The sequence below is a fragment of the Canis lupus genome, chromosome 32, assembly GCF_011100685.1.
Source record: "Canis lupus familiaris isolate Mischka breed German Shepherd chromosome 32, alternate assembly UU_Cfam_GSD_1.0, whole genome shotgun sequence".
In the NCBI taxonomy this organism is placed as follows: domain Eukaryota; kingdom Metazoa; phylum Chordata; class Mammalia; order Carnivora; family Canidae; genus Canis; species Canis lupus.
The window spans coordinates 25,697,008-25,712,278 of record NC_049253.1 but is presented as its reverse complement, the minus strand read 5'-3'; the positions used below and the strand labels follow the sequence as shown (position 1 = coordinate 25,712,278).

Here is a 15,271-nt window from a genome sequence, read left to right as displayed (position 1 = left end):
AAACATCAAATATAATACATACTGAGTACCAACATGGTTTCCTTTTTACTTTCTTTTTCACTTTTTCCCAAAGAGTAAACTTTTTTTCCAAGAATCAAAAAGTATGTCAATTTCTCCTATCACTTCAGTGAGGCAGAGAACACAGTAATAGTGTACAGAGAGTTGGCCAGAGAACTTGCAGATACTGCAAAAAGAGGGCAGCAATGAGAGGTCCACGTAATGAGTAGAATGAGACACTTCTTCTGGGTAACAAGTAAGTGGCAGTGAGAATTTTGCAGAGCCATTTTTAGGGACATAATTCATTACTTAAGGAGTACTGCGAAGAATTAAGATGTTGAGATTTCTGCAAATAATAGTGACCCTGAAAATGAAAATACATCTTAATGCAGACTGCCATGAATGGAAAAGTAACACAGGAAAAAGGATGAACAGAATGTGGAGCAGTCAAGAAACTGGAAGAAAAAGTTAAAAGCATTTCTCAGCTTCTCTTGGATTTTCATCAAGAGATTCTACATAAGGAATTGACAGTGTCAATGTCATTATCAGAAATCCTTTGAATGTCACTTAGAACTTATTACATATAATCATATGTAACTTTACCATTTTATAAACTGATATTCTCAATTCATAATACAGACTTAGTCTTTCTGAACTAAACTTTTAAAATGTTTAAAATTCAGGGCAGGCCCGGTGGCTTAGCGGTTTAGCGCTGCCTTCAGCCCAGGCCCTGATCCTGGAGACCTGGGATCGAGTCCCACGTTGGGCTCCCTGCGTGGAGCCTCTTCTCCCTCTGCCCGTGTCTCTGCCTCTCTCTCACTCTCTGTCTCTAATAAATAAATATAATCTTAAAAATAAATAAAATGTTTAAAATTCTAATAAAACAGAATAATTAGGTATTTTGATAGATTCCTATAATTTATGCTATATACTTTAATTGAATTCAGTTTCTGTTTCTAAATTTAGATATGGTAGTTTAGTTTTCAACTTGAAACAATCATTTTCATCTTGGTAGAAAAGGGACACTTTCCAGTTAAGAATTGTGCTCTAAGAGATATTTTGAAATCAACATTTTTTATTCATATAAAGTGTTTGTCACTGATTATAGCTTAGGGATTTAAGAGAAAAACATGATGTCATACTTTGGTGTGATAAGAAAATGCTGAAACTCTTAAAACTATAAATAAAATTTTAAATTGTTGTTGATTTACCTTTAATAGGAATAAATGAATTTATTTTATCTTATCACTAAAGCCAGTACCACTTATACAATTTATAAATATAAACTAATATAGTACAGATTGAGAGACCTTTTAGATACATGAATTAATAGGAAAGTAAATATTCCATTCATTCAACAAACATTTAGCATTTCCCATACTCCAGGCAGTTTTGGGCAATTGGGATAAATTAGAAAACATAATGACAAAAATCCCTGTCTTTGTGTCACTTAAATTTCAATGAAAGATAGATAATACACAATAATAATAAATTTATACAGTAGGTTAACAGATTTTAAGTGTCCATGGAGGTGAAGTAGAAAGTAAACTGTAATATTAAATAAAATTATAAAAGTAGACCTCAGTAGACCTCATTGAGAAGGTAAAATGTAAACAAAGACAAGATGCTGTGGGAGTTGGTCCTGTAGACACCTAGGTAGGACATTCCAGCTGGGATGAGCCTCTAGTTCAAAAACCAAGGTAGAAGGATGTCTGCTGCTGTCCAAGGACTATCAAGAGATCTGGATTCTGTAATGGGGTGATGTGAATGGGGTTTAGGAAGAGATAGGGTCAGAAGTGATAGACAGATAATCATATTTTAGCTATTACTCCTCTCTTTTGAACTACTTCAGTACATTCCCTTTTTAAGTTGCATGGTAAGAATATAAAAGGCAGTTTAGTAGACAGATTAATGATTCAATTAGCTTAGTATAACCAGAGAATAAATTTTCAGATGTTTAACGATGCCACATCCCACACATTTAAGTACTAATCCTGCCATATCTGTTTAAATTCACAGTTAGACTGATGTTTACTACCATGAGAGAATTCTAAAGCAATCCGCCTTTCATTAATTGACAGTATTCAGGGTTTCTTGTTTTCTGAAACTGTGTCTTTAACTTCCTATTTAAGAATTCAATTAACAAATGGAGGTTGTCAGAAATAATACTGTATAAACTCTTAGCAGAGGTTATATGTTGTTGATTTGTCTCATATCTGAAATGGAAGGCTATCATTTCCATAAACGACCACCAAGCTACGAACACCAGAAACACTGGGGATACTCCATTTTTAGGGCAAACTTCATTGTATCTAAGTTTATAAAATATGAGGACCGGAGTCCCTGGAGCAGAAGAAATTTAACTCATGTGCTATACCAAGATGAGCACCGCTAGGAAACTGGAGGCATGGCAGTGCTCTACTTGTTTAATATTTTAGTTCGCCCAGAGCAACGATAATCACAGACAAACTCTATGAAATGTTATTTGTGCCCATATAGTTACATTAATTTTCTTTTAATCTTTGTCTGCCCCAGGAAATATTTCAATTGAATTTTACATTTCTTTCCGAGAAATCAGGAACCCTGGAATCCAATCTCATTTATTTTAACTTTTTTTTTTCACAGTTATTGCTAAAACCTAAATGAATTCAGAACCAAAAATTTATCTTGGATATACTTCTTCAGTATGTAAAAATGACACGGTTCAAGTGAACTTTAATACAATTCCAGAATTAGGCTGATTCATCTAATGGGTTACTCAGTCATTCATTTTTTAAACGTATATTTATTTAATTCGTAATTTAATTCATTTCAATACACATAAAACATAAAGTGATAGTTGTGGAGGTAGTATGTGTCATGGTTGCAAAAAAACCTCTATAATCACATATTCTGGGTTCAGTACTAAATTCTACCTCCTTCTAGCTGTGTATTCTTAGACAAGTTAATTAACCTCTCTGCCTGAATTGTTCTTGGACAAAAATGGGAATTAATAATGGCAGTTGCAACATAGTATTATTGTGAGGGATAAATTATTGTGAAGAATAGAAAAGGTCATGTGAAGTGCTTAGCACTAAAGTGCCTGTTTTCTAGTAAGAATTCAATACATGTTTACTATTTTTCTTAAATGCATATGTGTACATTTAGAAATGTCCTGTGGTGTAGTTACATTATTACTTAGGAAGAAATATGGAATGATTTTCCATTTCTAAAATGTCAGACCTTTAGCAATGAAGAATGGTAAAGTCCCTGAAAATAATGACATATCTTGGTTTTTGAAAAGGGAGATGAGAAGCAATTCAAAACTGCCAGTGAAGGGATTACAGATATCATGGTATAAAGTTTCAAAGAGGACTAGAATGACTAACTTTGAAAGGAAAACAAAGTCTAACACATTTTGACACTTGCTTATTTTTAGTCTTTGGATAGATTTTAGCCCATTTATCAGATAACTCTGCAAAATTTCAAAAAGGTGCACTACAAATCTCTGACTTACAATTTCAATGCAGGATACAAAAAAGATGTTTCCAATATAAGGGTTAAAGAAAGGATAAGGGAATTACAAAGTATTTCTAAACTTCGTTCATTAACTTTAGAGGATGACTGGACATTATATGCAAGAGTGGATTCTCACAGTTTTTAAGTAGGTTCAGCAGCTACTGAAAGTTTCTGAATTTCTAAGTCTATTCTGTAAACCTATAACTAACAAGTCACAAATCTCAATACTATCACTTACAAAGTGAATCCAAAATAAGGCTAAGGTTAGAAATCTATTATACAATGTAAGTTTTTTTATTAGCAATGTAATTGAAACTTGACACTGAATTTCAAATCCGTGCAGTGAGCTGATAGATGAAAAAGCAGATATCCAAATTAAGAAAACCAGAATTTAGGAACTAGATATGGTTGACAACAGGTGTATCAAGTTGTATTCACATTCACTGGAGTTTCTTCCTGAGTAGATTCATCAGTCTCACTGAGAAGCCCTACAAGATGGAAAGATGCATAGAGCAAGAACCTATAAGAGAATCAATCTGCCTGTCTTTAAAACAGCACGTATAGTAGATTTTAAAGTTCAGCAGAGATCATCCAGTACACTCTTATATCTTCCACCCACACATCATTTTCTTGGTGGGTAAACCGAAATCTACAATCAGCATTGTCCTCATCTTCCAAAGTGTGATTTTCTCCTTAAAATGATGTCCCTGTTTAAGAAGTAGAGATTTAATGGTAGAAGCCCGAGAGGCCAGAAGTGTTTTATTCCCACTCCTGTCCTTCTTTGCAGCCCTATACCACAGCTGCAAAATGAAGCTAACAATAGCAAGAACTAAGGTGACACATCTTATTTTGTCTAAAGAAACCTCTCCAGGGGCACCTGGGTGGCTTAGTGGTTGAACGTCTGCCTTTGGCTCAAGTTGTGATTCCAGGGTCCTGGGATCAAGTCCCAAATCAGGATCCCCACATGGAGCCTGCTTCTCCCTCTGCCCATGTCTCTGCCTCTCTCTCTGTGTCTGTGTCTCTCATGAATAAAATAAAATCTTTAAAAAAAGAAAAAGAAAAAGAAAAAAGAAATCAATCCAAAAACAGAACAGAACAACTAAAAGATCATTTTAGCTCAAGGTGGGAAAAACGATTTGGCTATAATATATAATTAGATTAGTGTAAGAATTGAATTATTCAGGTAAAACACTTAGAGCAGTGCTTGGCACATAGAGAACACCCCTCAAATACTAATTATTTTTATAACTGTACTAATGGTCTTTCGTTTAGATGATATCAAAAAGCAGTAACATCTTAAGTTGCTGATAAAAATTAGTATGTATTAGGGTTAACTATGGACTAGGCACAGAGCTGTGTTTTATTCCTATTTCTATTCCTACAATTTCTTTTTTTTTTGTTAATTTTTATTTATTTATGATAGTCACAGAGAGAGAGAGAGAGAGAGAGGCAGAGACACAGGCAGAGGGAGAAGCAGTCTCCATGCACCGGGAGCCCGACGTGGGATTCGATCCCGGGTCTCCAGGATCGCGCCCTGGGCCAAAGGCAGGCGCTAAACCGCTGCGCCACCCAGGGTTCCCTATTCCTACAATTTCTAATCCTATTTCTATTCCTACAAATTTTCTCAGTTGTATGGCTATTGAACCTGAGACATAAAATGGTTAAGAAATGCTCCAGAAGTTATATAGCTTTTAAGACAATGATTTATAATAGAGCTACTAAAACAATTTGGTAAAAGAAAGATAGTCCTGGATTCAGGACCTGCTGACCTGCTCAGAGCCCTGAATCTGCCATTTATCAGTTAAGTTCCCTGCTGCAAACTCCCTCATTTGTCAAATGAAGATGTTGAACTACAAGTTATTTGAAGTTCTTTCTAGCTCTTTCTTGTGCCTCATACCTGAGGCTAGATGTTAAAACTTAGTTATTTGTAACATTTTATAAATTAATTTTGTTTTTATCTAGTTAAATCATAACTGCTTTTTTCTACACTTAAGAAAAATTATCACAATGAAATCTTTACAATACTAGAAAGGAAATATTCATTCCATCTGTTTATTCCATATTGGAAAAACAAATCAACTAAATTGAAGGATGTTGGATACTTTATTTCTGACTTTTTGCTTATAAGAAGCAGGGGAAATCTTTATGACATGAAAAATTTGGGACGAGTTTGTAATCACTATAAAGGAGAATATCTCCCCACTATATATATTTTAGACAGAGATGAACTCATATCATAGCACAGTTACTGGGATATTCATGCAGACATCTGAATGCTGTTCTGCAGGAAAAAAATTGGCAGGAAATTCTATTTTATTTTTTAGTTAATAGATTTTCCAGCTTGATGCCTTATTAAACTATCTTATTTTAGAACACTGTAGAACATTTGCTTTTGTTCTTTTTCTACATACAATGTATAACATTTTGGTTTGATCTCATGTGCTTAATTTTATTTATTTATTTATTTATTTATTTATTTATTTATTTATTTATATTGAAGTTCGATTTGCCAACATATAGTATAACACCCAGTGCTCATCTCATCAAGTGCCCCCCTCAGTGCCCGTCACCCAGTCACCCCATCCCCTTCCACTACCCTTTGCTCATTTCCCAGAGTTAGGAGTCTCTCATGTTTTGTCACCCTCACTAATTTGTGCTTAATTTTTATCAACGCAAAGAATTTATAGTCTCTAGTGAGAAAATATGTATAGTGAGAGAAATACATTTTGCTCATCCATATCGGCCAGAGTATTTTTAAATATGATTTTCTCGTGATGTGTTGAATAAATGTTATACCTGAACTGTTTAAGAATAATGAAGTGGGTTTTTGTGTCAATGAAAATTTTGTAAATCTTGATTTTAAAAGTCAACCAGTATATATTTGTGTATATATATAAGTACTTTTACTGTTCTTATCACTTCAGGTCTTCCTGAGAGCAAGGTTATCTCAGTGAATAGAGTTAAAACATTCATTTTTTTATGAATTATTTCAATATATATTTTAGTGGAGATTACACAAAATATGAAAATGCCAAGTATTTTTTTCATTTAAAAATGTGAAAATTGTGTGGTATATAGCCAAAGAACACAAAGGAGGAGTTTGAGTTCTTTGAGATTAATATTTCTTTTGAATGTAATTCCTCTTAAATGTTATTGCCTAACTAGTTAGGAGAATGTTATGGTCTGATCTTCCAAAGCATTGACCAAGTTACTAACAGTAAGAGTCAGCAAAAATCAAGATTGATGTAATTTTCCTAGTAAAAGCTAGAAGTTACAGTTTGTACTTCCCCTACCTGACTTTCTGAGCTAAAGGATTACTTAGTCTTACTTTGGTACTCAGACTAATTTCTGTCATCCCTTAGGGCTTCACATCTCCCAGATCATACCTCAAGACTTCTTAGCAAATCTCATTATGTCCCAGATCATTTGATGTCTCCAATGAGACACAATCTTGCCTGAGGCCCTGTTCATATGAGGAGAATTCTTTTGGATCATTATTCCTTGCCCATATGGCTGCCAAATTCTTGGCATCAAATACTCTGACTCAGTTCTTCAATCTTAAGACTGATCTTTCAATAATTCAGCGCTTAAATTATGATCCAGCTTTTTACAGAGTTTATACAGTATACCATACCTATGCTGGCAAACTTCCCCTCCAGCCCCTATTCCATTCAAACAGGTATGCTTTTTCTTAAAGTTCTGACCTGACACATGCTCCTCTCAGTCACTACATTGCCTTGAAGACTCCCCGTGACTCCTGCAGGAGTTCTATGTTATGATAAATTTATGTTCTTTTTAAAAAGATTTTGTTTATTTGATAGAGAATGAGTACAACTAGGGGGAGGGGCAGAGAGAGAGAGAGAAGCAGGCTCCTTGCTGTTCAAGGAGTCAGATACAGGGCTTGATGCCAGGATCCTGGGATCATGACCTGAGCCAAAGACAGATGCCCAACCAAATGAGCCACCTAAGCACCCCTAAATTTGTGTTCTTAAGTATGGAACACATTAAACATTTTGACTGCTATGAATTTAAAGAAACGTGATTAAGGATGGTTGGATGAACTTGTTATCTAGGCTCTTAAAATACTGGATTAAGTTTGCTTTTTTTGTACACACTAGCTCTATATTCTGATCATATTATTTAAATTTTATAAGCTTTGATTTTCTCCTTAAAAAAAAAAAGTAAGTTTAAAATGCATACCTTGACTTCTGCTTCTATTAATGAAAGAGTAATGACTATATGACTTGCCCTCTTGCCGTAATAGTTAGAAAATTAGACAAAATATATAATACAGTTCTCAAAATTAAAAACATAGAGATACAATGTAATACCTGAGAGTAGGGAAACCAAACAAGAGCACCTACGATATCTGGATTTCTGCCTGGAGGCAAAGTTGGATGATGGTGCATGGACAGACAGCTTGGAGAGAACTCAGGGTCTTTACCTTTGTAGTTGAGGCAAATATCTGAGTTTGGAGAGACAAAGACAACTAGAATTTGTGGGGCAGATTACTACAAAGGAGGAAAATACACAGAGAAGGAACTCTAGAAATCTGTATCAGTGTAACCCTAAGAATTTTGTTTGAATAGTGATCTTTACAAGCGTAGAATGACACTTCACAAGGCCAAGTGTTGAACAATGGCCAAAAAGGAATAATTGAAGAACTTCAAGTAAATGAATTCCTAGAGCTTTCACAGTTCTGGAAATCTTCATGGGATATTCAGTAGAGAGCACAAAGTGTTAAGCTCTATTTAGTAATAGAGATGAATCACTCCAACCACTTCTTGAGACCCATCCTAAAATCTTTTTAAAAACAAGCATCAGAGGGTCAATTAGACTCACAAGTAATTAGCCATTGTCCAGAATCAATTTTAACTCCTTCTAAAGTAATAAAATCTACCACTAAACAAATTAAAAATCATAATGTCTGGCAACCAATAAAAAAAGTCACCGGACATGAGAAGAAATAGGAAAATATGACTCATAATCAGCAGAAAGTTGGATCAACAGAAGCCCACTTGGAAATAATAGATAGAATTAGTGACAAGAAGTTCAAAGTACTAGTAAAAATATAAATATGAGGCTGCCTGGGTAGCTCAGTCGGTTAAGCCTCCAACTGTTCAGTTGGAGCTCAGCTTAGGTCCAGGGCTCAACTGGACCTAAGGCTCAGGGCTCAGCATAGAGTCTGCTTGAGGTTCTTTTTATTCCTCTGCCCCCCATTCCCATCACTGGTGTGAATGTTCTTGCTCTGTCTCGCAAAATAAATAAAATATTTAAAAATATGTATAAGTATGTTGAAGACTTAGATATGAATATAATGAGACAAAAATATATTCAAATTGAACCTCCAGAGATGAAAATCAATATACCTGAAATAAAAATTCACTAAATGAAATAAATAGGAAACCAGACAGAAGATGATATTAATGAACTTAAAGGTGAGTGACAGAAAATACACAAAATGAGGCTGTCAGAGTCTCAAGAGGAGAGAAAGACTTTACAATAGTAAAGTGTGGGCGGCTTATGAAACAGTAACAAGCCATTCAACACTGAGAGTACCAGAACTGGATGGCAGGAGGTGAAAAATCCTGAATGCAATAGTTACCTCAAAAGGTTGTCATGAATACCAAGGAAGAACAGGTGTGCAGAGAACGTTTTTTACTTGCTCTTAGGCAGTATGAACATTCTCATTTTTTATTGTTCATAAATACGTTCCAGATATTTTGCATTCTTCAAATAAAAGGTACAAGACAGGGACAGTTTGTTCAAATTGGTCTTGTATTTAGACACACTATATATGTAATAATGATAATAAAAATTAGAATAAAGAGGAGACGCCTGGGTGACTAGGGGTTGGGCATCTGCCTTCCGCTTGGGGTATGATTCCACGTCCGGGATTGAGTCCCACATCAGGCTTCCTGAATGGAGCCTGCTTCTCCCTCTGCCTGCGTCTCTGCCTCTCTGTGTCTCTTGTGAATAAATAAATAAAATCTTTAAAAACATATTAGAATAAGAAGAGGAAGATGCAGAAAAAGATAATGATTATGTTGGGATATACTATACTTGGTCCTATCTTTAAGTGCTGTAGCGTATTACTCATTCAATCTTCATAGAAACCATATGGTATGGCCACTATATTGTTATTTTCAAGTATAAAACATGAAGTTGAGAGATATTATGTAATTTGTTAGCATACAGGAAAAGGTGGTAAACCAGATATTTAAACCCATATCAGTCTGAATTCAAAAGCATATCATTTAACTGTTTCCTATATTCTAAAAGTTATGAGCATGAATGCCTCTTTAGAATTTATTTTTAACCTACGCTACCAGGTTTAAGAGTGTTATGATATTTTGTTTTATATCATTTTCTATATGAACTATAGGCTTTTCAAAATGTATTCTGTAAATGTTAGGTGATTTTCTATACTCAAACATCAGGCTGTCAATTATTTACAAAAATAACTGGTTTGCCAAATTGAGTCTTGGGCTTTTTCTAGAATCAACAGAATAATAGCCTGTTTTTTATATTTTACAAATAATAGTCTGGTTTTACAAATAGTCTATTTTACACAAATATTTAATATTTGTGTTAATATGTGCCTGTCTGAACAATTCAAGAAATGAGGTTTATATATGAAGAGATAAAATTTGAAAACTTCTTATAAACTTCGTAAACATAAATGCTGTCACCAAATGAAAAGATACCCTTAATGAGTCAGGTAAATGCGCTGTTTAACAAAACCACAAAACAGCAGTGTTTCTTAAATTCCAAAATATAAAACTAGAAATGGAATATTTAAGTATAGCATACCTTTCTTGTAGGCCCATTTTCTCACCAATTGGTTTAGTGATAATGTAGAATATACAGTTGGGCTTATGTGCTTTTCAGTTTTCATCAGAAATAGAGAAATATCTTGACCTAATCAAATTCTTAATGATAATTATAAAATTGTTAAAACCATGTTTTCTAAAGCTGTGTCAAATTATTTAGAGGAATGGGGAAAATATGTATGATAAAGATAAATCCCAATGTTTATTTGAACTTTTTTCAGTTTTCCCCTGATAGTGTTTCTAAAAGAAAGGGAAAAAATGAAATGCAGATATAGACTTAATTATGTGAGTCTTCATTTATGTCTGTCTTTGGTATTTTAAATTTTTACCCTCAATTTTCAAAAACTCTATCCAAAATCCTTTTCTTTAAACACTTTACTAAGTATGCCGGTTAATCCACCCATCTTTCCTAGACCTCCCAAGGAGATACTTTTCAAACTATTACATTCATATGAATTACCTGGAAAGTATGTTAAAATGTGTATTCTTACTCAGTGTGTCCTGGGTAGAGTCTGACAGTCTGCATTTTTAAAAATAATAAGTGATTTTTTAATTAAGGTAAAATTGACATGTAACATTAATTTCAAATGTACAACATAATGATTCCAATATTTGTGTATATCATAAAACAATCACAGTCAGTCTAATTGACACTCAACACCACAATTGTTTTTCCTGTGATGAGGACTGTTAAGATTTACTTTCTTACCAATTTTAAATATGCTATACAGTATTAACTATAGCCTCCATGATGTATGATAAATCTTCATGGATAGTCTGCATTTCTAATGAGTACCCAAGGTGATATGATATATCAGGCACCACACTATGAGTAGCCAGATTTTTAGAGTATTATATGCAGCAGGTACTGCTTTCTCAGCCTTGAAGACTGTTAGATGTGATCTTCTCTGTGGCCTCTATGTGAATGCCTATTCCCAGACTAATGAGACTCTCTCATGTTCACACAAAATGCAACTCAATGTGCTACTTCAATGTGGACAGCACCTTTTAGATTGTGATTTCACCAAGGGACAGACAATCACTGCTAAAACAAATGCTTTACACTTTATTTTTATGTGTGATCTTAGGATTTAGCAAGAAATACATTGGCACCACATTTGAAGACTTACTCAGAAGTAGATTTTGGCACATGTGTGAGTAGTCATCTAGATAAAAATCTTTTTTAAGCGAATTATTTTACTTCAAAATGTTTGCACTAATACTAATTATTAGTTACTTCTTTGCCAACAATGAAACATTTTGCTTTTTCTTCTTTCAGGGTTTGAACCTGAAAAGACTGGAGTCAGTACAAGGAGGGAGAGAGGTAAGAAAGTCTAAAGGAGAAGGAAGAAGAGAAAGTGCCTTACCATGTTGCAGTGATGTGGTTGGTGAGTGATGGTGGATGATAATGATGATGATGATGATGGCGATGGAGATAAGAATGTGTGGAGAGGAATTTTGTGGACATAAATCCCATTCATTCTGGTCAAAGCACATTTTGCACATTTATGTAAATGTATTATTTGTGCTTGTTTTTCTGAAACTAAAGAAATATTGTTTCCCTGGCTAGGTAAGGACTGTTTCTGTTAAAATGGATTTTTGCAGTAGCAGACCCTCTAAATGGTGTAACAAAGACCTTTTAAACAAATATTACAGGGCAATATTTAAAATGCTTTCCTGAGAAATTAGCAAAGTTCTAACAATGCAAACCATTCATGACATTTGGGATTCTTCACTCTCCTACCCAAGGTCACTGAAATATGCTAGGAAGTTGGTATGCATTACTAGATAATGTAAAGTTGCTTTGGTAAGACCAGCAATTTTAAAAGTTTCTTTAATTATTGTTCATCTCAGATGCTTCAAACGATTTTTTTAATTCTAACTGAACGAGCAGACTTAACTTCAATTAAAATCTTTCCATGCTAAAATGTATAAATGTTGTACCTTGTGATTTGGGTTGTTGGGGTGGGGGAGAGTGTAGTAATTAATTCTGTAAATCAGTATTTTCTTGTTGCCCAAAAGGTAAGTTTATTTTTAAGTGATATTCATTTAATAATTTTTTTAAAGATTTTTTAAAATTTACTTATTCATGAGAGACACACACAGAGAGAGGCAGAGACACAGGCAGAGGGAGAAACAGGCTCCATGCAGGGAGCCTGACATGGGACTCGATCCCGGGTCTCCAGGATCACACCCTAGGCTGAAGGCAGGCGCTAAACCGCTGAGCCACCCGGGCTGACCTATTTAATAATTTTTTGGTAAAAAAAAGTGAAGCTATTTTGTCTTACAAAACGTGACAATAAATATTACTCTCTCCCCATCTGTGGCCTCTCTTTCTGTAAAAAGAGATTTCTTCTGTATTGTGTTACAAAGTATTTTTCCCCTTCTTTCTTTGCTGTTTTAATTTCCACTTGTGTGTTCTTAGTATTTGACATTTTAGATCCTGGTAAACTTGTTATTTAGGGCCTCTTTCCTATTTATCTGCTATTTCCACTCAGAATAATCTATTCCTTTTGAGGGGCATATAATAATTGGTTCACATTGGAAGAAGAGCTGGAGAAAGTGAAATATAATCCGTCTTTAGATATTTTTTTATGTTGTAAGAAAGCAAGGTGATGAGGATATGGTCATTTGTAAAGAGAGAGTTGTGGGGCAGGGTGGGGGGGAGTATGTACTGTGTAAGGAAGACCTCAGAACCATTTAGTTTTGGAAGGGTAACTACTTTCATCCAGATATGATCAAAATGAAATTACTTAAAGAACTTAACTCATCACCTCCTAAGTGGAAAATTCACACCCAAGCAGTACTGCCAGAATTTCTCTCTGCTGATTTTGTGCCTCTAAGGAAATAGAATTTGGAGTTACCCAGTTTCTCCCTGTTGTCTCCTAGTCCAATAGTAACAATGTGTCCAAAGAAGGCAAACTTCAATCCATACACCCATATAATGGCCTTGCTAAATGGTAGCCAAATTCTTCATTTCTTTTATGAAGCTTTTGTGATTTTTTATGTTATGTTAAAAAGCCAAATGACTGGTTTTTATTGGAAAGAGTTACTCTTAAATTTTATTGCTTTTTCTTTTCATTTTCTCTGATTTCATTTTTATTAGAAATACACTTGTGGGTGGGGAACATGCTGATAATGTGTTTTAAATTATTATTTTTTCTTAAAACAATTTTATGATTTGCGTGAAGGTCAGAATTTTAATGACCTACAGTTTAAAGTATACATTTGCATAGAGGGGACAACCTGATTTGGATTTCTCCCTGAGGTCAGTGGAGTGATTGTGAAGAAGGTAAGTTCATTAGATCAGTGATAGCTCAGTATTCTCTTTGGCACTTGACACTACCAATCCAGAATATAAACTAAATGGTGACTATTAAAATTCAAAACAACCACTTCACTTGATCTCTGTGCAACACTGGATTACCTGGGCATACTTCTATTTAACCTAACACTCACCTTAGTTTTCCCCATGTTTATAAAGCCTAATGTATTCTATGGTAAGAGACTTTGGAAGAGTATCAGACAATTAGGTGAAATATGTTGTGAAAACTCCTCTGGCAAGTCTCAGTGGTAGATGATCTATAAACAAAGAGTGCAATGACTCCTATAAGCCTCCTGATCTCTCTTGCTTACAATATGTCACATATCTTTCTGATTCCTATTTACTGTGTTCTATTATGTGTGCTTTAGAACAATGTATAGTATACTTCCGATTATGTTAATTTGATATGTGTGGATTTAGAAAAGTCTTACTCAAAGCCTGCTCTTAGAATTCCTTATCCTAACGCTACTGTGATTGATGAAGATTTAATAGCAATGATTACTTCTTAAAATGAATTAATTTGTCTTAGTTTAAATGATAGATATTCCCACTAGGTGTTGATGGATATAATACTGAGGACTTATTACTGAATATTTATAAGAAGGTTTAAGATGGGTTGTTTAAATTGTTCTATTTACTTTTTTGAGATAATGACAATGGTTAGAGCATGCATGGAAAATTAAAGCAGGCGGTAATATCCTATTTAGCTAAGTGGTAAATACTATTAAAAAGCTAATTGCTAGACAGAAAGGCCACATTTAAACATTACGTGCTGTTTAAAAATATAAATTAAGAAGTGATTAAGATATAAACCACTTTTCTGAAGGAAATAGAGATGGGCAGCACCTAAATAACTTGTATTATTGTGAAATATTTGAAAATAGATGTTAGTTGAATTAAAAATTCACATGGATATTTTTGCACAGTTGCACATGCACACTGTATATAAATTGAGGGCACCAATCATAATAGATGTTTAGAAAGGGTGATTAGTAGGATGTACAAAATGTGATTATTAACGGATATTTCTACCTGATAATAAATGAATTTCCTGCCTCTCATGAGATCTTGTAACTCAGAAAAACTTCAGTGAAAAGTCATTGGGTATCACACACAGATAAATCAATGTATCTCTTTTATCAAAGAACTTTTGTTCTCCCACACAATGCTTTTGTTGTTAAATTTAGATAGAACCAAGTTACTATCAGTTTTCTTAAAAGACTGTATACCTTTGTTATTTCAAACAGTATCACATATTCCAAAGTACAGTTTATGTTAACTTATTAAAGATTTATCCGTGTGTGTGCGCACATGAGTGCATGCATACAAATTTTAATGGCAAATTGTCTCTACTTCTACCCTACCTCAAAAATACTCATCATCCATATTCTGTTTATCTTATATCACAAATCTAAATACAGATAAGGTGACTTTATAACATGGATGAAGATAAATGATTATTATGGTTGGATATCTAATCAGGGTAAACATGTGATTTCAGAAATTTTACTGAATGTGGTAAGCTAATATGAGAGACAATTGAACTTTTGAATTGCAACCATGTTGTTGAAAGTTACAGAGATTCCAGAACCACAGAAGGATGAAAATTAACGTACAT

The 15,271-nt window shown here is 34.1% G+C and overlaps 1 protein-coding gene across 2 annotated transcripts in view; it reads left to right on the top strand.

The window, feature by feature from the left end:
* CCSER1 (coiled-coil serine rich protein 1) overlaps positions 1–15,271 on the top strand; it is a 1,364,327-nt gene that overhangs the window by 887,108 nt on the left and 461,948 nt on the right. For both annotated transcript variants that reach the window (XM_038582134.1, XM_038582135.1), the window contains exon 10: positions 11,608–11,652. In XM_038582134.1, coding sequence (XP_038438062.1) covers positions 11,608–11,652 — 45 coding nt within the window. The remainder of the gene's footprint in view (positions 1–11,607; positions 11,653–15,271) is intronic.